This window comes from Macrobrachium rosenbergii, chromosome 13 (genome assembly GCF_040412425.1).
Source record: "Macrobrachium rosenbergii isolate ZJJX-2024 chromosome 13, ASM4041242v1, whole genome shotgun sequence".
In the NCBI taxonomy this organism is placed as follows: domain Eukaryota; kingdom Metazoa; phylum Arthropoda; class Malacostraca; order Decapoda; family Palaemonidae; genus Macrobrachium; species Macrobrachium rosenbergii.
Genome location: NC_089753.1, coordinates 51,359,429 through 51,384,635, shown reverse-complemented (window position 1 = coordinate 51,384,635; position 25,207 = coordinate 51,359,429). Strand labels below are relative to the sequence as shown.

The window sequence follows — 25,207 nt, the reverse complement described above, 5'->3', positions numbered from 1 at the left end:
CTTTCATGATGCCATCTGGGACAGTCAATCAAGATGTGTTTGATTGTTACTGGGATGTTACATCTTTCACAAGTTATTGAGTTTGTGTGCGGAGTTGACATCAGATGACCATGTGTGAGTCTGGAGTGTCCTATTCTGAGTCTTGTTAAAATAACCTCATTGATTCTTTGCTTTTGGGTAGAAGAATGCCATTTTTAACTTCGTTCTTAATTTGTTTTAGTTTGTTTTGTGGGGTATATTTGTCCAATCATTTTGCCAATCCCTATAAATTAAGGGTTTAACTGATGCTAGCCAGTCTGATATGGGTGCTTTCATAGTAGTTGGGGGATTGTACAAGCCAATTTTGCAGCTTTATCTGCTTTCTCATTACCCTCAATGCCTACATGGGCTGGGATCCAACAAATTTGAATTTGAAGGCCGTTTGTAATTAACTGATGTATTTCCCGTTGTATATTTTGGACAAGGTGATTATTTGATTTAAATGATCCTATTGCTTCAATTGCACTTCTTGAGTCGCTCAATATGAGTGCTGAAGGAATTCCCTTTTTGTTATAATCTTGAGAGCCAATTGTATGGCTGTTAATTCTGCTGTAAATACTGATGATATTAGAGGAAGGCCCATTTGGATAGTTTTATCACTTGAATAGGCTGATGAGCCCACTCCAGCTTCATTTTTGGATCCATCTGTGTAGATTATGAAGGGATTACCCTTCCGTCTTATGTGTTCCATGGCATGTTGATGGTACATTTCTGTGTTGGACATATATTTCTTTGAAAGATATGATAAATATGTGCATAGTTTTGCCCTTTTTAGTGTCCATGGTGTGACCGGATTTATTTCTTGGGTAAATTTGGGTATCATGTTATGTAAATTCAATAGATGATTAGTTTTTTTAGTAAATGAGTTTTGATTTGGGTTATTATTTGTATTTTGATTGAGAAATTTATTTGATGCAGGAGATGTGCCTGCTTGAAGGATAAGCCTCTTCTTAAAGTAATTAGATCTCTGTAATATTTTAGAGGCAGCTGGCCTGCCTCTGCTAGGATAGACACAGTTGGAGATGAGCGGAAGGCTCCTGTACATATACGTACTCCCTCGTGATGTAAAGCATCTAGAGATTTTAAAGTTGTTTCTGAGGCAGTTGAATAAATTGGACAGCTATAATTTATAACTGATAGTACTGTTGCATTGTATAACATTAACATTGTGTCTCGTCCTGCACCCCATTTGGTGTGTGAGATTTTCTTTAATAAAGTAAGGGCTTTAGATCCTTTGGCTTTGATATATTTGACATGATCTTTCCAATTTAAATGTTGGTCAAAAAATATACCCAAATATTTAACACTATTGCACATGTTTATCTCTTCATTATAAAGATATAACTTAATGGTTTGTTGTTTCAACCATCTTTTGTCTTTGTAGAAGACAATGCCATTTGTTTTATTTACCGACAACTTGAAGCCTGCAGGAATTGGTCCAAGTGGTTATATTTTTTGTTGCTATATTAAGTATTCTTTGAGCATGTCTCAAAGAATAACTGAATAATAAATTACAAAATCATCCACATACAAACTATTTTGTACACCCTCAGGCAGGTTCATAGTAATGTCATCTATTGCCAGGGCAAATAAGATGCAGCTCAAAACACTGCCTTGGGGGATACCCTCCTCTTGTACGTAGCAATTTGAATATGTATTTGCTATGCGTACTTGAAATGTACGATTTGTTAGAAAATTATTGATAAATATTGGAAGGTGACCTCGAATATTGGACCTGTGGAGTTTGTGCATAATATTGTATCTCCATGTGGTATCATATGCTTTTTTCTATATCAAAGAAAATAGCCACTGTCAGCTTTTTTCTTTTCAAATCCTTTTTAATATGATCTTCTATTTGAGTTAACGGGTCTAGTGTAGATCTACCAGCTATTGATCCCGATTGGGTAGGTGATAAAATTGAGTGTTTTGTTATGACACTTGTTAATCTCAAACTAACCATTTTCTCCAACAGTTTGCACAAGCAACTTGTTAGAGATATTGGCCTATAATTAGTGGGGTTGCTAGGGTCTTTTCCTGGTTTACTGATGGGTATGATTATTGCATGTCTCCATTTAGTTGGGAAGACATGCGTTAGCCATATGCTATTATATAATTTTAATAAGAATTCTTTAGCTAGTGTGGCTAAATTCTGGATCATTTCAAAAGAAATCATATCATGCCCCGCAGCTGATGATCGACATGATTTTAGGGCAAAATTAAGTTCGTTCATATTGAATTCTTGGTTATAATCAAGGTCCTCATCAGTTTCAAAATTAAGTGTATGATTTATTTTTTGTGTTCTAATTCTTTTGAAGTGTTCATCTAAATTAGAATAAGCACTAATATCTTCTATATGTTTGGCTGATATATTTGAAATATCTTGTAGGTTATGATTTAGTTTGCCATTATATAGTATTGGGCTTCTAGGTGGTCTTACATGTTTACCATTGATTTTACGGATTTTGTGCCATATTTCCTTAATTGAAGTATTTGGTGACAATTCCGATATATAATTTTTCCACGACTGAGCTTTTTCGAATATTATTGTTTTTCGAAATTTTGCATTATATTTATTGAAAAGTGGTTTAATGTGATCAATAGTTATACTTATAACTATTATCTTGTTTAGTTTGTTTATATTACAAGGGCCTTTATTAAGGGTGTTTAATCTGGACTTTAGTCTACTCAAATTACGTGCCAGTGTGTGTTTGGTTCGATTTAAGAGAGACAAATTATTAGACCACCATGGAACGGGGATATATTAGGGGTTGAAGAAGTTTTGGGGATGCATTTATCTGCAGCACTGATTACAAAACTGGAAAAGAAATCATTTGTGACATTATTGTTTTGACTTAAGGGGAAGGGAGGGATATTTCTAGTTTGTAAATTGTATTTATCCCAGTCAGCTTTCAGTAAATTATATTTTATGGGAAATGATTGTTTTTGGTTGTTCAAATAATTCAAAACAATTGGAAAGTGATCACTAGTATATGAGTCGTCTAGGACATTCCATTCCAGTCTCTCAACTAATTCCAGTGAGCATAATGAAATATCTATTGAGGAGAAGGTTAAATGAGTTTTTGAGAAGTACGTTGGTGAATCACTTTCATTCAGGCAATGTAAATTCTGAACATTTATGCAATTCTCAATGTTTGAGCCGGCCAAGTTACTAGCATGTGCGCTGTCCCACAATGGGTTATGGGCATTAAAGTCGCCTACTATTAGTAGGGGGCCATTTACATTATTTACTATTTGTACTAAATCACTAAAGTTTGAGTTAAAATTTGGCTGATTATATAGATTTATTATAGAGATAATTTGATTGTCTGGCATATGCAATTTGATTGCAGTTATTTGATATGACAGTGATGTAATATTTAGGGGTTCATAAGTTGAATCGTTATGAACATATATAGCTGTTCCTAGCTTGCCATCCACTATTGGTGAGTGGCAAGCTAATTTATAGTTTCTAAAGTCCTTAGGAGTTGTACCAATATGCTGTAGACATATGCAAACTGGTTTATGTTCCTTTAGTATTCTCTGGATTTCACCTAGCCGAAGCCGAGTAGAAAATCCATTCATGTTCCACTGAATTATTTTATTGGTCATTGTTTGGGGGGATTGGCGTTAGATTTTGTAAGTTAATTGATGATTTAGCTACATCCGTAACATTTTAAGGAGTTTGTGTTGCTTTGTGGTTTCTTTGCAGCTAGGTTTGATTGCTGAATATTTGATGCATTGATCGGTTCTTCTTCATATTTCCTTATTAGGAAATCTATTTGAGTTTTGATCATGTTTTTCTTTAGTTTTAAGGATTCTGAGCATAGTTCGCCATCTTGATGGAATGTTAAAGGGCATTTTCGGAACCTAGTAAAGTTATTTATGAAATTTCGGGTTATATTTTCATTTTTGTTAGGTAAACGATTGTACGTAATGATAAAACACTCTTGACATCCGCAAGATAAATCATGTTCCGAGTGTTGAAGGAATGGTTCTAATCTCTGGGTCCCATCTATGCTCCCATTACTGGATGTTGTAATATTTTTGTTAGGGAATTTCTGGTATAGGCATACTGGATCTCCGATGTGCTGGTACAAAATTTTGATTTGAATTTTTAGGTTTATTATTATTACTATTCTTTGGTCTTGTTGAGGGTTGATTTGATGTGGTTGTAATTTGATTAATTTTATGGGTTTTGGTTCTTCAGTGGGATGTTTAACTGAAAGTTTCTGCATTGATTTCGGTGATGAGAGTGCAGAAGAGTTAGTTGATTTATCCATATTTGGGGAATCGTTATTTATATTTGTCTTGGATTGTGGAACACTATGGATTTCCACTTGTGATGCAGTTAATGTAATCTGTTTCTGATTAATGGGTGAGACTGGGATTTTGCTAGATCGATCTATGAATGGAATGTTAGGTTTTTTTTCCCTTAGGGGGAGTTCTATCAATTACTTTCCTTTTTTTATTATGGTTATTTTTGTCAATTAAGTTTTCTGTGGATGATGTTAATGCATTATGAGTTTCCAGATCTGGATTATTAACCTCTGTTGATTTTTCCATATCATTGGAATTCGTTTCTGAACGATTAACTTCGCTTGTTACTGGGGAGGCCTGTTGCAACTGTACTCTTGGGCTTTTATGAATAGTAGAGGAGGGGGAGAGGTGTGTCACATCTATTCTGTGTTGAGATTCTTTTATGTTTATTATGAGTTGTTACAATATTTGAATATGAATGGAGTTTTGCTGGGTCATTGATTCCTCTCACCTTCAGTTCGAGTTTGGCTTCGTTAACGGGCATACCAGTTCTGTCCATTAACATTTGTAATTCTGTATAATATTGATAAAATATACAGTCTTTAGATTTAGCATGATGATTTAATTTGCAATTTACACATTTGAAGGTTTTGCATTTCAATTTGTTGTGTGGTTTTCAGAACATACAGCGCATATAGCGTTATTTCTACATCTTTTGGTTGAATGGCCATATTTTTGACAGTTAGCGCATTGGAGAGGTTTAGGGACAAAGGGGCGAACCTCTATTCAGTCCCAGAATTTTTATTTTTCGTGGTAGTTCCCGGTTTGTAAATTTTATTTTGACTATTTTAATATGTTTATTTGCATCCCTTCTACTTGGGACAGCATATAATTCCAAGTCATGTATGTTATTGTATCTTAGTTTAAGAGAGTCAATTAAGATTTGTTTTGATGGTAGCTCTTTTCATCATTGTCTGGGAGCATTACTGTGCCTTGTGTATAATTAAGTGTTTCATGCCTGGTTACTGTTACTTTTATTTCATTTATGTTGGTTATTTGTAGAAAATTTGTTGATTGGGCTTTGGTTGTTGTTTGTATTAGCCATTCATTGTTTTTGATGTGTCTACATTCCATGTCTTGTGTGGGGTGTATATTTAATAATCTGTTCTCTAAAATGGCTGGTGAGATCTGTTTTTCTGCTTTTAATATCTGGAAATCTGGACCAATTGTCTGGTCCAAAAATATGTTCAAAATGAACTAGTGTTGGATTTAGTCGATAGTTATTTCTTTTTAATTTTTCACATTCATCGGTGATGAGCTGTCTTGTGTTGATGGGGTTTTAGGGGATTACTTGTTTCTATTTTAGAGTTATTGTCCTTAATGTATGGTTCCAGTGTTACAATACTGGAGTTTACCAATTTGTTATTATTTGTTTCTTTTTCTTTTTGACTTTCTAGACTCTTCGAGTCTTTAGGGATTGATATTTTACTTGGAACAGGATGTTCCGTTGTAGCATTTCTATCTATGTTAAGGAGATTCAGGGAGTGACGTTCCATTAGTCATCGACTGTGCCAGAATTTTACCATCATGGGGTCCAGGGGTACTAATATCCTCAAGACTACTTTGCATAAAAGATATATATATATATATATATATATATAAAAAAATTAATAAATCTTGAAAAGATATCATTGGCTTTTTATGAAGTTGGATGTTCCACTAATGGCACAAGTGGGAACTGACTCCCAAATGTCCACGTCCTACCCTACCCCAAAAGGGGATGGCACATCATGATTAGTATGGCCCAAGTGTAAGCAAAACCCGCTTGCTAGGATTGAGTGTATTGTAATAATACAGTCATCCCCATCCTAATCACAACATGGGCTAACCGGACAGAAAGCCGAGAGTCCTATTCCTAGAACCAGCCCCCTGGAATCCGTGTGGTCAAGCTCCACAGAATAGTTCCGCCTGAAAAACCAGGTCCGAACATTATCAGGTAGATGATGGTTCTACCACAGTTCCCACTATTTAGCTTCAGATTCAACTTCACTCCATGCCATGATATGTTTTCCTATTTATTAATTTTGGTAATTTTGAAAAAAGTGGAAAAATCCACGAAATTATTCCTAAAGCGTATTTATATATATGTGGGACACTTGGGATCAAACTTAGGGAAAATAGATCCCTAGGTTCGAGAGCCCCCTCACCACGTCAAGGTGGTCCCAATTTGAGGGGGATATCGCCAAGTGATACGGCCTACATTCTCTCTGATAAACGGTGCTATTTTTACCAAAATTTTGTTACAGCACAAAAACTTCGATAAATTTAAATGCCACAAGTTGAGAAGAATGTCATGGAATACCGAATATGAGAAAATGAAGACTTGTATATAATAATTTTGACTTAAAAACAAAACGTATATTTTATAAACACTCGTCGGTTATTCACAATACATGTTCGTATCTCGATAGTTCATTTTCACTCGTTTGTTTTTGCTCAATTTTGGAAACATTCAACCGCTAAATATAATTCATTTCAGCACAAACTTACACTATGACAATAGCTAGGATATTACGGGCTACCAAAGAGCAAGAGCCTGTGCTGGTAAAAGGCCAGTTTAATAATAAGAGGATGATTTACAAAAGTAAATTCTCAAGGATGATATCAGTGACTTCCAATAAAGCATCTACAAAAAAATTACTGTATTTTTTTTATTAAACAACTGAAAAAGGACTATTTTATGACAAAAATCAAATAGATATATAAAAAACTCTCACTGTAAAAGAAGTAGTAAATAAACACTTACTGCTACGCCTGAACGAACGATGAAGACATAAGCAAACTTACAATTATTATTATTATTATTATTATTATTATTATTATTATTATCATTATTATTATTATTCATGTTAAGCAGTTTTCCCTAGCTGAGGATGGCTCTGGGAAAAAAGACAATGGTCACTACCATATTCATACTTAGTATCGAATCATGGATTAAACCTCGTTTACACAAACTTCAAAAGCTCAGCAGCAGTATACTATTATTATTATTATTATTATTAATATTATTATTATTACGTCCCTATAAAAAGAGCTAAAATGGCATGAAATTATAAGCAACCCACACAGAACAGAACGTCAGGTGAGAGGGAGAGAGAGAGTGTGAGTGTGTGAAACTGAAAAGAAAGAATACAACTAAATAAAACTACATATCCTTTTACAAAACTAAATTAAAACTGCTGATTAAAAATCTACAAAAACAATGAGCGTATAGCATTGTTTACTAATAAATTTGAATATAAATACAGAACATAAAAAATGAACGAAAGCTGTAGGAAACTTAGAAAACAGAGACTTGACATATTAGAATATCATGATACAGAAGGCACTGCACATGCCAAGGTTTTGGGTGGTTACTGGTGTAACCAGTCAGCACCAGGCGTCTTATAACTGTACCATCAGAGATGAGACAGCAACCAAGAAACGAGGCAGACATATTCCAGTTAACTGTGCAAAACATTACTGAAGGATGATTTTGATAACTGGTTATATAAAGGAACAACATGACATTTAGGGGTCTAAATGTAGCATCAGATGACACAACAGTCAAGAACTTGGCCACAGACAGTCTAGTAAATTAGGGACACACACTCCAGCTAATTATGCAAAAGTTAAAAATAAGTATACCTTAGTTTAAACAGACCACTGAGCTGATTAACAGCTCTCCTAGGGCTGGCCCGAAGGATTAGACTTATTTTACGTGGCTAAGAACCAATTGGTTACTTAGCAACGGGACCTACAGCTTATTGTGGAATCCGAACCACATTATAGCGAGATATGAATTTAACATTGGCGTCTAAGTGTAGCACAGAAATGACACAACAACCAAGCAATTAGACACAGATAGTCTAGTAAATTAGGCAAAACATTGCTGAAAGATGATTTTGGCACCACAAAATTTCATGAAAAGGGGAGCTGAAAATGAAGTTCTCCCTATATTAAGATGAATGTCAACGAGATAAATCTGTCTCAATATTCTACTGAAAGATGATATTTCATATAAGAGGACCTGAAAGATAATTTCTCCCTACGTTAATTATTATTATTATTATTATTATTATTATTATTATTATTATTATTATTATTATTATTATTATTATTATTATTCAGTAGATGAAACCCAATCATATGGAACAAACTCACAAGGGCCACTGACTTGAAATTAAAGTTTCCAAGGAATAAGGTGTTCATTAGGAAGCAGTAGGAGGAATTAAAGGGAAATACAGAAAGAAGAGCTCCCACTTATTAAAAAGAAAAAAGAAATTAATAAATAGATAAACAGATAAAAATGTATTAAAATTCAAGAAGAATAGCATTAGGGTAGTAATGCATTGCATTTTCGCTTGAACTTCTTAAGTTCCAATTGCAAGACATCCTCTGGGAGCCGTTCCACAGTCAAACGGTGTGAGGAATAAAGGACCTCTGGAACTGAGAAGTTCGACAGTGAGGCACTTTTACTGCAAATTGGTGCCAAGATGAATATCAAAGAAATAAGTCTTCTTACTCACTCGAGAACAGCGTGAAGAGATAGGAACTCGAGGTCACAAGCTGATCCATCGCCTCCGTCGCCATCTGGTCTTGTTTACGGTTTTCGAACGAGGCAAATAGAAGACGAAGCCAATTGAACAAATGAACGCACCCACCACGCAAAGGACCACAGTTTTACAATTTTACCATTATTTCATCGTGATTTAACAAAACAGGGCACGTTCACGGGCTTGTCAAGCTGATTCACAAAGTGCAACAGCAATGGACTGAAGTTGACAACACGGCTTTCGAGCAAATTCTCGAAAAATAAAGTTTAAAATCGAAATGAAACAGGAACAAGCTCAAGCCTCTAGGGGCTAGGTCCTCCAAGCTCGTCTAACTACCAACTGGCTGACTCCAGCTAACATTCGTACTACACTTTTAATTAGGCCTCAAGATGGACATCAAAGGCTGCAAAGGAACATAACCTTAATAACCTACTCACATTAGACTTAATGTAGCACCACACAGTGCCACAGTACCAACAAAAGACTGCTGGACACCTACAGAATTATTACACCAAGAAACGCCAAGCATGCAAAGCTATTAAGAGGCAGATTGGAGAAAGGTTCGTGACTCCATCAAGAAATAGAGAGCTTTTGTCTTTAGTTAATATAAAATGCTACAGTACTTGTCGCATCCCATGTGGAGATAATGAACTCAAAAGGGTTTTAGGGATGACGTCGTTTAATTAAGAGTCAATGCATAAGACCTCTGGTTACCATATCGCAATTTTTTTCAAGGGTATGGTCACTCCGATTAAGACTCCTGTTTTTTTTTTTTTTTTTCTTCAAACGTGTTGCGCAAACGTGTCGCGGTTTAAGCTGGTTTCTCCCGTGTTTTCTTGTTATTACTGGTGGTAGCAGTAGCAGCAGCAGCAGCAGCAGCAGCAGCAGCAGTAGTAGTAGTAGTAGTAGTAGTAGTAGTAGTAGTAGTAGTAATAAAAAATCCGAGTGAATCTTGTTTGTCCTCCCACGGGTGACAGTAGGGAGACATGACGCAGGCAACCTCCTCCTGCAAACCTGTTTGTCCGCCCCGGGTGGGGTGGGGTGGGGTAGGGGGGATCAGGAGGGTACGGGAGAAAGCAGCGCCGGGTTCCAGGGCGCGTAGCGCTCGCCAGCAAGCTCGTAATAATAATAATAATCTTTTCAAACCACCCCGTCTCCTTGACAACAACCCACAGATCAATACACCACCTTAAATATTATTCTAAAGTCTCTCTCTCTCTCCCTCTCTCTCTGGTCTCAAGGTCATATTGCAGAGTCCTTAATAAAAAATACATTACTTTGTGACTCTCAGCCGCATTCAAAGTCATGGGAGCTTATGGGATAACAAAACCAGCCTTTCCCTAAACGTCAACTATCCTGGTCCTGACCCACCTCAACGATTCCTGACACCAATGATCAGAAGAGATGGGATGTTTTATTTCCCAACGATCTGAGAAGACATTTCCTGTTTTTACAAAGATTAACTTAGAACAAAGGGTCAAGAGAAGCCAAAGTATTCCAATTCTGATTGATGAAGCTCCCGGGTATTTGGGGATATCGGGGCAGGGACTGATATCCTGAAGAAGAAGAAGAAGAAGAAGAAGAAGAAAGAAGAAGAAGAAGAGGAGGAGGAGGAGGAGGAGGAGGAGGAGGAGGAGGAGGAGGAGGAGGAGGAGGAGGAGGAGGAGGAGGAGGAGGAGGAGGAGGAGGAGGAGGAGGAAATAGTGGTCGAAGCAACTGGTATATCAGGTCAATCAAGTTCTCTTCCGATCTACTGATCTGTCAATTCAAGTCTACTTCCTGCAGGCCCTATGTCCTGCTCTGGGAGAGAGAGAGAGAGAGAGAGAGAGAGAGAGAGAGAGAGAGAGAGAGAGAGAGAGAGAGAATGTAAAAATAAATTTATGTCTGTACACAAATATTAACCTGAAGATCAGGAATTCTTCAAGAATTTTTAAGAAAAATTTGTAACTGTTTTTAAGCTCTCTGAAGTATTAGCAATTTTTCATGAGAAAGACCATCAGCCTAAGTGGTAATATTGAGAAAAAATACACTTTGATGTAAAGAATACCACTTCTATGGCCCTGAATGGCTGTGCACTGCACACATCTGCCTTTTCACTGACATTTCTTAACGGCAATTGTCAGACTCCTCTTTTCTTCTTCTTTAGTTGTTATTCCTGAATTCCTAAGGTTTTTCCAAGTCTGCCCTCTTCTACACAGAACGTAAACCTCACATGGTGCACTGTAGGCATTTACTACACGGCGTTTGCTACGTCCCTTCGGCCCCAGCCGCACTTTTTTAAGCCTTTTACTTTACCTCCATTCCCGATTCCCTTCTTATTTCTTGCTGCCCAACCTCTCTAACTATTACTTGTCAGTGCAACTGTTTGGGTTTTTCTCTCAGTTCCACCTTTAGATCTTTGTATTTCATCTTCTTTACTGTATGGATACTTATATCTTGCTGTCCAACCACTCCAACTCCCTCTTTTCACTGTTTTGTCCTCTGAATGGCTGAATGTGCCGAAGTGCTTAGCTTGACAGCCTAAATCTCAAAAAATCAATCAGTAACCTTTCCTGACATCTGCTGGGGCTTCCTTAAAGCAGAAATTGAGATAAATAAATTAGGAACGGGTCAACGATATAATTACTGAAGCTGGGCAAGTCAGAATGGTAATAGGCCACTTTTTTACATCATTTATTTCGTACTGATGCTTGCACGAGTCCCTAATTATACAGAAACATAAAAGAAGGTCGTGTTAACAAAGGTTGCAAGAAAATGTCAAAGGTTGGTGACAATACATTTATTTCGTGAGGAAAATCAGCACAAATATTTCACATCTGGGTCTATGTCAGAAGAGTTATATAATGTATGACCCTTTCCAAATTTGAATTAGCAACAAACTTGTCATTATAAACACACAAAATACAAAAGTGTAAATATCAAACAAACTGCAAGAATCAAAGAAACTTTCAAAGGCTTTTCCTTTGGAATACACTAAAAGAAAAAAAAGTTCCTCTTCGCATGTACAGAAATTAGGTAGCTTCCGAGACAAGACGCAAGTAAGCACTTTAGCCAACAGATGACTGAAATTTATAACTGTCTAACCCTTACTTCATTTACACTCTACTTAAAATATGTCTAAAATTCACTTATGACTAAAAAAGACAAGACATTTGAAAACCAATTTCGTAAAATAACAAATAAAAAGTACCACAATAGATTGTTATTCTCTCAAGGTCCTGAGAAAAAGCGCAATGGACATCAGTCAGATAGTCTCACTGATTTGAAAACTAATTTATACGTACATAATCTTAGAGCAAAATCTACCTGAAGATGTTCTGAAAGTGTTCAGAGACTGAAGTAGACAAAAAGGGTACACTAATGTGAAATTTTATGAAATGTAGCATATAACCAGGAAATAACTTCTTTTTATTTAACACTTGCTTGGTAAAGAGCCCCGTGCTTACATGTATAATTTAAAAGCGTCATTCGATTAAATGTATTTTCTATTGATTTTTATCTCAGGTAATCTATTTCTTACCACACTTCACAAAAATTCATAAACATACATTTACAAACCACTGTGCTCACCAGTGATACAAGACGGAGTATCTCTGTCTTAAAATACATTTATAGCAAAGTCAGTGTTATAAATAGGTGCTTATATCTCTTCTATATAACAACAGTGTCACACAAGACAGAGTATCTCTGTATTAAAATACATTTATAGCAAAGGCAGTGTTATAAATAGGTGCTCCTATATCTTCTATATAACAACAGTGACAAGACAGAGTATCTCTGTATTAAAATACATTTATAGCAAAGGCAGTGTTATAAATAAGTGCTCCTATATCTTCTATATAACACCACTGACACAACAGAGAGTATCTCTGTCTTAAAATACATTCATAGTAAAGACAGTGTTATAAATAGGTGCTCCTATATCTTCTATGTAACACCAGTGATACAAGAGAGAGTATCTCTGTCTTAAAATACATTTATAGCAAAGACAGTGTTATAAATATGTGCTTCTATATCTTCTATACAACAACAGTGACACAAGACAGAGTATCTCTGTCTTAAAATACATTTATAGTAAAGACAGTGTTATAAATAGGTGCTTCTATATCTTCTATATAACAACAGTGACACAAGAGAGAGTATTTCTGTCTTAAAATACATTTATAGTAAAGACAGTGTTATAAACAGGTGCTTCTATATCTTCTATACAATACCAGTGATACATGGCAGAGTATCTCTGTCTTAAAATACATTTATAGTGAAGACAGTGTTATAAATAGGTGCTTCTATATCTTCTATATAACACTAGTGACACAAGAGAGAGTATCTCTGTCTTAAAATACATTTATAGTAAAGACAATGTTATAAATAAATGCTTCTATATCTTCTATATAACACCAGTAATACAAGACAGTATCTCTGTCTTAAAATACATCAATAGCAAAACAGTGTTATAAATAGGTGCTTCTAAATTATATCTTCAGCATAACACCATTGACACATGACAGAGCTTCTCTGTCTTAAAATACATTTATAGTAAAGACATTGTTATATATAGGTGTTTCAATATCTTCTTAATAAATTCCCGCCATGAAATGTCTTCTAAGTGTATCATCACACGAAACAAAAGCGATTAAAAGTGGTTCTTGAAATACTTTACTGACATCCGATGCAGGTCCTCTCGGGCTGAAAATATGTGATGGGTATCCCATTTTTTCTTTTAAGTTTTTGAGTTTTCCAGTTAAAGAGTCTGACTTTTTTTATACTCTAACACATCAAAATTTCAGCTGTCTGCGTTGTCAGATTTTCCAATAAAATTTTCACAAAAGATGATCTGATTAGAAGCTCTGAATGATATCAAAATCTTTGTGAAGATGAGCTTATTAGAAACACTGAATGATATCAAAACCTTTGAAGCCTATTTTCTCAGAATGAGGGAAAAAATGGCTTCCTCCAGTTCGTCAAACTAGGGACGAACTGACAAGCTGAATATGATTTGGAAATCGAATCGACTGAACTTATATTCGAAAGTAAGTCTAGTAGGAATTATAGCATGACAAACTATATCTAAAAGATTTTGTCCATTTGAGAATAAAGCTTTCAGAAGAATTAGGAGTTCCCTACTGTAGACTAGGTAATGACAAAGAGGAGGCGGAGATAGTTTGGATATGCCCAATGCCTGAGAGAACAGTATACGATAATCTCAGCTGGGCGTTTGTGTTTTCTTGACGCCATCAGACCTGGAAGGAAGGTACCCGACCCACTTGATGAACGAGAACAATGAGACGGGAGGTTGGAGAAGATAAGTGGAGATTTGTGGAGGTGAAAGCACAGGAAAAGACAGGCGCAGAAGTGTGTGTGTGTGTGTCTGGTGTCTGCTACTAATGAATTTCCAGGTGGCATATCTGAAGCACGCATTCAAACATGACATTGTTGGGGGGAACACAAGGGTTGGTGGTGAAACGCATAACACTCACATACCGGGCCAAGACGGGTGGGTCACGCACAAACACGATTCTTTGGCTTGCCCTCGAAGGACCGGGATGATACCCGAAGAATTTGTAAGACGAAAAGTCTGGACCGCTCACATCCTCGATTCCTACCCTTGCTTCTATGTCCACGACTTTTGCGGCGTCGAGATCATTTTGTAGGACTATTGTGATTTGGCCAATGGCTTTCACGCTGGTCAGATCCACCCGGAAGTACGGATTGTATCCGTATGGCACGAAGTAGCACTCACTGCTTTCAAGGCCGTAAATCCCGTCGACCAAGTTTTCCTTGACTCTAGCTGCGTAAGTCATGGGCGGATCATAGCCTAATATCACTGCTCCCATGGCATAGTCCGGTTTAAAGTTCTGTGTGTAGCAAGTTGTAGCATTGGCCGAGTTGCTTTCCTGAAACCCACCAACGATGTACGTTTGGAAGAAGATGCAAGTGTCGGCAGAGAATGAATCTACACACCAGACTTCACACCACCAGTACTGGCTACACGCATTAGAGCAATGCATTTGAAGAAGACTCTTCGATTTGACAAGTGGTATCGTCTTGCTACCCCATCTTCTGCATCCTTCCTGCAGACGAGACTGAGGAAGTCTCACTGCTCGAGAGGACACTGCGCTACTGAATTTGGCAGTGGCTACCATAATCACCAGCAGCAATATGACTTTTACAAGCGACACAGTGTGTACACCCATATCAGCAGAACAAGACACCATGGTTGCTTAAAATGTTGATTTGAAAAGTCAGAAATATTAGTACTCTTCCACAGCGACGAGAAGGGTATCCGTGAAATCTGTTCACAACAGGAGGCTCCTTACTCGAAATTTTCAAAGTGTCCTAGATGATCTAACTCCTAGATCACCAAGGAAAGTTTTACTTTAAGATCAGAAAACAGTGAAAAGGTTCTAGTCTGAAAGAAATGCAAATTAAAGTTTTTTTCGTTACTTTCAAGTTTAATTGCAGTTTTTTTTCCTAAAGTTCAAGTCCCAGTACAGTATTTTTCAAAGTTGCTCAAACTATTGACCACTTTTCTCTTTCAAATGTTTCCAGATCAAGTATTTCCTTCCTCTTCGGCTGAATCCTTTTCAAGACAAGGATCTTCTTCCTCTTTAGCTAACTCCTTTTCAGAACGGATCAATGATCTCCTTCCTCTTTAGCTAACTCCTTTTTAGAACAGCTCAAGGATCTCCTTCCTCTTTAGCTGATTCCTTTTCAGACGAGATGAAGAATCTTCCTCCTTTGCCATCTCATTAGAACAGATCATGGATCTGCTTCCTCTTTACCTGACTCCTTTTCGGAACAGATGAAGAAATTTTCTCATTAGATGAATACTTTTCAGATTTCGAAATCCCGTCCTGAAGACAACGAAGCCATCAAGAATCGTTAGTTCAGGTAACAGGCGACCGACCTCATCAGGAGACTGCGCAGGAAAGACTGAATTAATTTCAAGACTGTAAACAGACCAGGCGTTGAGTCTTACCAGATCGATACCTGAGCTTTCACAGGTGTTAAAAGTGGGGCAACAACCTTCACAATGCACTTAAGCGATATTATGAAGGCACATTAGAAAAGTTAGTTATTAGAGTGCCTCATCTATCCTGACCATTATGAAGTCTGGGAACCATCATAAATCGAGAACACTTCGCATGCAGAAAGGTAAATACATTAGTGTGCTTTGAATACACTGTTTCACCACTTTTGTGGGTACTATTTTCATTAATATCAGGAGGGCAGGTTGTTTTAATTACTTCCAAAACTTCAAACATACACAGTATGTTTACCTGTTACTCTGTGTAACTGCATACACTTGTACATCTATACATACGTTTATGTATGAGTGTATACTACTTGTATTATTACCAACATGCCAGGATGTTTTAATTAATTCCACTAATCTAAACACACAGTATGTGTATCTGTTGGTGTATATCTGTATATACTTGCGTATCCATACATAAGTTTATGTATGAGTGTATACTATTTGTATTATTATTAACAAGCCAAGCTGCAACCCTACTAAGAACAGAATTCTGAAAACCATAATTTTCTCTCAGAAATCTTTGTGGTACAGAACCTCACTCGCAAAATGTTACTGCAGCTACTACTGGAAGGCCAGACTAGCTAAATTATAACTTTACCAAAGTAATAAGAAAGATTTTCATAGTTTCCAAAACAGATATAAAATCTTAAACCAGTCGCTTTGAGTTAAAACCTCATTCGTTGTAATAGTTACATAGACGACTGCATGCAACTGGAACCTCAAAAGTTCAGGTGAATATGCAATGCATTACTCCCTAAAGCAATTCTACCTGTATTTTATAAGGTACATTTTATCAATTTATTTGTTAATTAATTAATTAATTTATTTCCTTATAACTGATCGCTTCTTTCTTGTATCTCCTATTAGCTGCAGTTTCTGATTGGACGGGTTGGTATCGTTCTTGGCTAGCACCCTGCTGGGTCCGCATTCGATTCTCCGACCAGCCAATGAAATAATTAGACAAATTTATCTCTGGTGATAGAAATTCATTTCTCGTTATAACGTGGTTCGGATTCCACAATAAGCTGTAGGTCCCGTTGCTAGGTAACCATAAATCTAATCCTTCGGGCCAGCCCTCCCTAGGAGAGCTGTTAATCAGCTCAGTGTCTGGTTAAACTAAGGTATACTTATTTTAACCCATTAGCTGCTGTTACATTTTTTCAATTGAATACAAAACTCTTTCACAGCCTGAATTTCAAGTCAATTGCCCCTGTGGGCATGTCCCAGATGAATAGGGTTCATCTTAATAATAATAATAATAATAATAATAATAATAATAATAATAATAATAATAATAATAAAATACATATACATATACACGAAAATACATGTGTATATATATAAATATTTGTGTATATGTATGTATATGCATCTTTCTTATACACATATGTATACACAAATATATATATATATATATATATATATATATATATATTATATATATTATATATATATATATATATATATATATATATATATATATATATATATATTACTAAGAGTTAACTCTCTCAGGCAGCTCGCCTTTCAAGGATCGAGTAAAAGTCATATTGTTAATTAAATATGTCTGTTGTGACACACCGATGGTCAGTTGAGGGGTCTCCGTGACGGCCTTAAGCCTCTATTCAGATTACTGGCCCCACCTCGAAGGATCTGAATGGCCCCAGGCAAAGATTACCAGCCAACTTTTAAAAAAAGAAAGTCAGGTGTCTTTAACCGCATTTAACCGGATAGCAGCCACATCTAACTGCTTTTAACCAGTCAGGCTTCACCCAGAGAGAAAGCAGACCCAGAATGCATCTGGGATCAAAAGCCGGTAATCCTCGGCATTGATAAATATCCCTGCCTCACCGAAATTCGAGAGAGACCAGAATGATGCCGAACGAGTCACTTCTTTTGACTGCCTGCTCCCTCAGAGTGAACTTTCTTCTGCGGCTGAATGCCCAGTCCTAGTATCTTAAATCCAGTGCCAATTCCCACGCCCCCTCCCCTGCCCCTCCACTGGTACGACTGCAGGAGCCATCTCTTCAGAATTAAGGTACAGTAAAAAGAATTTGAAGCTGTCCAGCCACATAGCTTTTTCTTCTCCAAACGTTTCCTTTCTCAAAGTGCAATTCTTATATAGACCTGACCTGTCATATGAAACTCGTATCGCAAGTTTATTCAGTAGTGTTTTATAAAAAGAAGATTTCTGTCGCCCTCAGTGCTAGCCTTTTATCCTCGCTATTACCATGAATTCACCCAGTGATCGTATGCCTTCCTCTAATTGCAGAAAGGAGTGCTGTCGCTGTAAATCCATCTGCCATGACTGTATGCTTGTTGGTTGCACGAGGAAATTTCCATTGCAACCTTATGAACTGTGCCATTGAAGAGTATTTCCCGGCACCCAGTTAACGTCTATTATTCAATTTTTGTGCTTCAGCAGGACCTCAGTGGCCTGCCTTATTCTCCTTATCTTCTGATTTTTATTGTAAATACAGGTAATTTAGTTATCCTAAGAGTTTATCTCCAGGATCCCTCTAAAGTAGGGCCATCAGCCCCTGTTCCGTTTTATTAATTTTACTCTTGGAGGCGATATAGTCCGATTTGCTACATCCTTTTGATAAGTTCCCATTCCCCACTTCCAGGCATAAGAATATATATATATATATATATATATATATATATATATATATATATATATATATATATATATATATATATATATATATATATATGTATATATACATATATACATATATAAGTATATATACGTATATAAATATACATACAGTACATACATACATGCATACATACATACATAAAGTTTTCTTTAGAACTAGTACAGTAGTTTTAGGATAAACCGAAACATTGCACCAGAAAGGAACTGCCAACCCTGTCATTAAATGAACCTGAGATGCATAATTATAAAAAATGAGAAATGAACAGTATATAACATCACTTTTCTATTTTAGCTCACTCTAGAAATAATCACAAGCAGTGCGACTCATGACTCACACATATGACAGTAAATATGAAAATAATTACTGCCAACGTATAAACATTCATAAGTAATATGTCATAATATAATATTATTAGTAAGAAAAGAGGTTAAAATATTGGAACATCACATGAAGATGTACATTAAACTGCAAAATTCTTAAAAGAACTGTATTACAATAGACATATATACATCTTTAGCCAAAACAGAGGTAGACGAAACAAAAGACTTAAGATAGTTAATGGAATACAACAATAAATTTTTGAAGGTAAGTTAAAGAACAATAATGATTACTGTTAATGTATAAACACTCACAAGTGACCAATCAAAATCGAATAAAATTAGTACGAAACGCGGCGAAGCAAAATTTGAAAATCAAATGAAAAAATTCTTGAAAACGGATGTGGAATGGAGTGGAATGGAATATAGAATTTAGGCGAGAAGCCTAGCGCTAGGACCTATGAGGTCATTGAAGGGGAAATCGAGAGCAGAAATGTTTGAAATGTGTAACAGGAGGAAAACCTCGCAGTTGTACTATGAAAGGTGGATGGCAAGAAAGAGAATATGAATGGAGGTACAGTAGAAGGTACCTCCATTCCGAAGGGACGCTGCAAAGAACCTTAAGTAATGCCTACAGTGCATCGTGTGGGGTGCACTGACGGCACTAAGTTAAGTATACCTTAGTTTTACCAGACCACTGAGCTGATTAACAGCTCTCCTAGGGCTGGCCCGAAGGATTAGACTTATTTTACGTGGCTAAGAACCAATTGGTTACTTAGCAACGGGACCTACAGCTTATTGTGGAATCCGAACCACATTATACCGAGAAATGAATTTCTATCACCAGAAATAAATTCCTCTAACTCTTCATTAGCCGGCTGGAGACTCGAACTCGGGCCTAGCAAGTGCTAGCCCACAACTCTACCAACTCTCCCAACGAAGAGCTACTGACGGCACTATGCCCCTACGGGTTAAACAGGGATGTCAATGAACATATATACATCCTCCTCCACAACAGAGGCAGACGAAACAAAACACTGAAGTAATGGCGCACTTTTGCACTTCAGTCAGGGCTACATTTTAGACAAGCGTATTAAAGTGATAGTGCTTTCAGCCCGTCAAATTAACTAATAACTTTCTTGATGATTTAGACAATTTTAGACAAGACATGAGACCTGCTGCATTCTAAACCAGTCATTTAAGCAAAGGCCAATACTACACTACTAATTTAGTCTCTGTATATTCTGCTACATAGTTTCATATATTTACGTATGTACATTATATATATATATATATATATATATATATATATATATATATATATATATATATATATATATATATATATATATATATATATATATATGTATATATATATATATAGCATATATATATACATATAGATATACAGTATATATATACACAACTTTTGCTTAAGTATGTCAGTGTCATAGCTCCTGTGCCATTGGTCGAAAAATGGTATTTAAAGGAGACTTAGTAAGTTGGTATCTTTATTTGGGAAAGGAGAAAGTAATAGTTTATAAAACTGTCTCTTTGATCGAACAGTCTTTTAGGTAAGAGAATCCTTAGCCTTAGTCTTTATTGCACTTCGCATAATTACAATACCACGACGAAAGGAGAAGTGGTGTTTCTTTTGCACTCAACTAATAGTGGTTTGGTTGGCAATGATTTCAAAGCCCAAGAATACATTATAAGTCCTTTTATAACGAAGCCGTTCATTATACACGGGTGCAGTGTCTTTCAGGCTGATTCTGAAGCTGACCCACATTATGTAGAACCAAAAAAAGAAGATTGTCTATCATAGAACTGGAGTTTCAAATTTAGGCCAATGGCCACACGCTGGGGTCTACGGTGAGGTCATTCAGCGCTTAAATGGAAACTGATGAGAGCAAAAAGCTTTGAAAAGTGTAACGGGAGGAAAACCTTTAGCAGTTGCACTACCAAACAATTATTAGGAGAGGGTGGAAAGTACGATGGAAGAAGGTGAATATGAATGGAAAGGGTTGCAGCTAGGGGCCGATGGGACGCTGCAAACACTTTTTTAGTAATGCCTGCTGTGCAACGCGTGAGGTGCACTGACGGCACTAACCCCTTATTATGGGATGGTTTAGCAATGAGAACAACGATGATTTATCATGGTTTTCTGGTCCATGTTTGCTTAAACAAAGGAGCGATGTACATAAGCCATCATCTACAGAATTCTGTAGAGCCGGTAGAAAAATTTGAAGTTGTCTGAAAGCACATAAATGGAACAGAACCATTTAATTCCCCATGACACAAATCACAGCTTTCATAATACTAAAGGAAAGATAAGACACGCATCTAGTTAAAACCTAAAGATGATTAGATTGGAAGTATTAGAGGTATTTATTTGAAATCGAAAGCTTTCTAGATATGCAGGTGACCTGTAACATTTGCCTAATTGAAGACATTTTTACCTGGTCAAAAATGACTAACATGAAGGATGAATTATTTTGAATACTCAGAACTTCAAGCTTAATCCACAGACAGTGTCAAGATATTTGACGTATATGTATATCATACACAGCCACACGCGCACATACACACATATATATACATATATATATCATAATTACATATATATGCATGTGTATATATATTACATTGTTATAAAATGTGTGTACATATATAAATATGTATATGTATAATATATATACTGTATATATGTATATATATATATATATATATATATATATATATATATATATATATATATATATATGTATGTATGTATGTATATATATATATATATATATATATATATATATATATATATATATATATATATATATATATATAATATATATATTGACTGAGCAACAGACCTCTCTAGTCATGTCTGCTATTTCAGTGGTTCGCTCCCTGCCAACCACCCAAAAAGTAAACGGGTACTAATGTACTAAAGCCTACTTGAACCAAGAAAAAGAGCGTAAGGCTAGCAACCCAATCCCTTAAAATAATATGCAAAATAAATGTAGCAAAGATAAAATGGATGAGGAATTGAAATTGTGTACAATAGCTAAAATTAAGCTAGGAATTTATGCGCAAAAGCTCACAACTGAAAAGAAAGTAAATCATTAGGTCACAACAGGTCTTCCGACTTACTGAATCGAGGTCAAGCTGGGTCACAGGAAGCCCTATAGTGCTAATACAAATTATATTAGCAAAATGTTAGGGCGAGAGTACTAGGCTCTAGGCCCCTGTTTAGAATTATATACGAATACACGACAAATAATGTTAATTATTGTTAAGAGGGAGTTACCATAATTTTCAATGAGAGGAACTTTTATGATTATGTTTCGTTTCTGAGGATAAGTGGCTTGAAGAGTACTCTCTCTCTCTCTCTCTCTCTCTCTCTCTCTCTCTCTCTCTCTCTCTCTCTCTCTCTCTCACACACACACACACACACAAACCAGGTTGAATTAATAAATTAATGAACAACACCGTTTCTTCAGTAAACCGGCTTGACAGAATTCTACTACCTCTTTCTGCACAAAAATAAATAAATAAATAAATAAATAAATAAATTTCAAAGACACACAGCTGTTATTTTCAGAACTCAAACTATCAATTTTATCTTCAAAAACACACAAACAACAGAAAAAACACTATTTATTTACACAGAAATAAACAACTGGAAAACCATCGATCTCCAGAAATCACTAAAATCAGTACACTCGACAACAAAACTGAAAGTTGATTGAGAAGCCTACAATAAAAAAAAATCCCCCTTGGAGCAATTCCGGTTACACATTTCTGGTATTGAGAGAGAGAGAGAGAGAGAGAGAGAGAGAGAGAGAGAGAGAGAGAGAGAGAGAGAGAGAGACAGAGTTTTAATGGAGTGCCTGCCTGGGTGAGACAAGGGTATGGAAACTGACTAATGAACTGACAAGCGTTAGAGAGAGAGAAAAGGAAACAGAAACAGACACAATGAGAGAGAGAGAGAGAGAGAGAGAGAGAATGATAACTGGTTGAGACAAGGGTTTGTTAGAGAGAGAGAGAGAGAGAGAGAGAGAGAGAGAGAGAGAGAGAGATAGAGGCTGGTATGGTAGCCTACATGACTACTGAACTGCTTGTGATTATGAGGATGAGAAATTAAAAAAATCAACACGCAACTCTAAATATTATTATTATTATTATTATTATTATTATTATTATTATTATTATTATTATAAAAACAGCCCAGATACACCATTATTAAATAATAATTTAATAAAAGTCAGTATTTATGCAGAAGTCAATATCAATCAATATCCGCTGGACGAAATTGAGATATCAACATTTATCCCTGAGAACTGACAACAGCTGATAGGCTCGACCTATGTAACGGCGCTCCCGACTGGCGGACGAAATTCCGTCATCAAATGCATCAAGATATTTGCTCCAAATGCATTAAGTGTATTGCATTCCAAGTGCACTCGATATTATTGCATTTCCTGATGAAGCAACTTGACGTTTTGAAGCTGGTACAGAGTATGTAAACGTATATGACGTAATGTAATGGGGTTTTACGAAATATAGTAGCGATAAGCTGAAGAATATTTTATATATGTGTACAGTATATATACACATACATATATCTATATATATATATACATACATATTTTTATATATATGTATGATATCTATCTATCTATCTATCTATATATACATATATATCAATACATATATTTATATATATATATATATATATATATATATATATATATATATATACATACATATATATGTACATTTGTATATATATAAATATTTATATATATATATTATAAGTAAATATATATATATATATATATATATATATATATGCATGTACTATAATAATATATATATATATATATATATATATATATATATATATATATATAATATATATATATTATATATATAATAGCATAACTTACACACAGTGGAGACAAAAACATAAAGAAACAAAAATCCGATAAACAGAATGTTATAACTAATAAATACAATATCATAACTAAAAATATTATAACAAACATTAAACAGCATATAACAACCACAATACTGAATATCATAAGTGTTGGCTATTGGCTTTAATGACACAACACAAAACGTACTTCACGTAATATTTATTTGTAATAAACACCAGCACGTACTGCATCACGAAAAATTACATTATACAGACTTTACATAACGTAAAAAATATGTATATTTTTTAAGTTTAAAAAAATAACAAATAAAAGAAATAACAAATACCTTGTAAGTAAGTGTGAGGTTGAGAGACTGCAGGGAATTAGACCTTCTTAGACACACACACACACACACACACACACACACACACAAAACAAGGATTAACAGCATCAAAGAACGTGACGTAACAACATACCCGAACAGCAAGTCTCTGTTACGTTACACTCACCATTTTTTTTGTCAACATTACCAAGTGATTATTATGACTTGGGTTACGTGGTATCAGCTAAACCTTTCCCTACTCCTGACCTAACCAAAGTCTATAGTATTTAGAACTTGGACCTAACCTGACCTACCGCAGCCTAACGTAGCGTAGGGGGTGACACATGGGGAATACAATAATAATAATAATAATAATAATAATAATAATAATAATAATAATAATAATAATAATAATAATAATAATGATAATGATAATGATAATGATAATAATAATAATAATAATAATAATAATAATAATAATAGTAATAATAATAATAATTATTATTATTATTATTATTATTATTATTATTATTATTTATTATTATTATTATTATTCAGGAGATAAACCTCTATTCAAACTGAACAAGCCCACCAAAGGGGCCACTGATTTGAATTTCAAGCTTTCAAGGAACATGGCGTTCATTTGAAAGAACAGGAGATAACAGGATGTGCAGAAAGACGAAATCAGTTATTAGAAGAGAAATAAAAGATGAATTAATACATTAATAGACAAATAGATGAAAATAAAAATAAATTAGTAAAATATAAGGCGAACTGTTTTAGGTTAGTAATGCATTGCATCTTCGCTTGAACTTTTGAGGATCCAGTTGCACGACATATTCAGGGAGACCGTTCCACGTTCCACCGGCGTGAGGAATAAAGGGCCCCTGGAACCGAGGAATAAGGGCCTCTGGAATTGAGGAATAAAGTGCCTCTGGAACTGAGGAATAAAGGGCCTCTGGAACTGAGGAATAAAGGGCCTCTGGAGCTGAGGAATAAAGGGCCTCTGGAGCTGAGGAATAAAGGGCCTTTGGAACTGAGGAATAAAGGGCCTCTGGA

The 25,207-nt window shown here is 35.6% G+C and overlaps 2 protein-coding genes across 3 annotated transcripts in view; both read right to left on the bottom strand.

Annotated features, from left to right (window-relative positions):
• Positions 1-25,207, bottom strand: part of LOC136845304 (guanine nucleotide exchange factor for Rab-3A-like) — a 292,347-nt gene that overhangs the window by 142,063 nt on the left and 125,077 nt on the right. The gene's annotated exons all lie outside the window — the stretch shown is intronic.
• LOC136844806 (small proline-rich protein 3-like) overlaps positions 24,928-25,207 on the bottom strand; it is a 30,497-nt gene continuing 30,217 nt past the window's right edge. Inside the window, exon 2 of the mRNA XM_067114044.1 lies at positions 24,928-25,207. This exon is cut by the window's right edge and continues 73 nt beyond it. Coding sequence (XP_066970145.1) covers positions 24,928-25,207 — 280 coding nt within the window.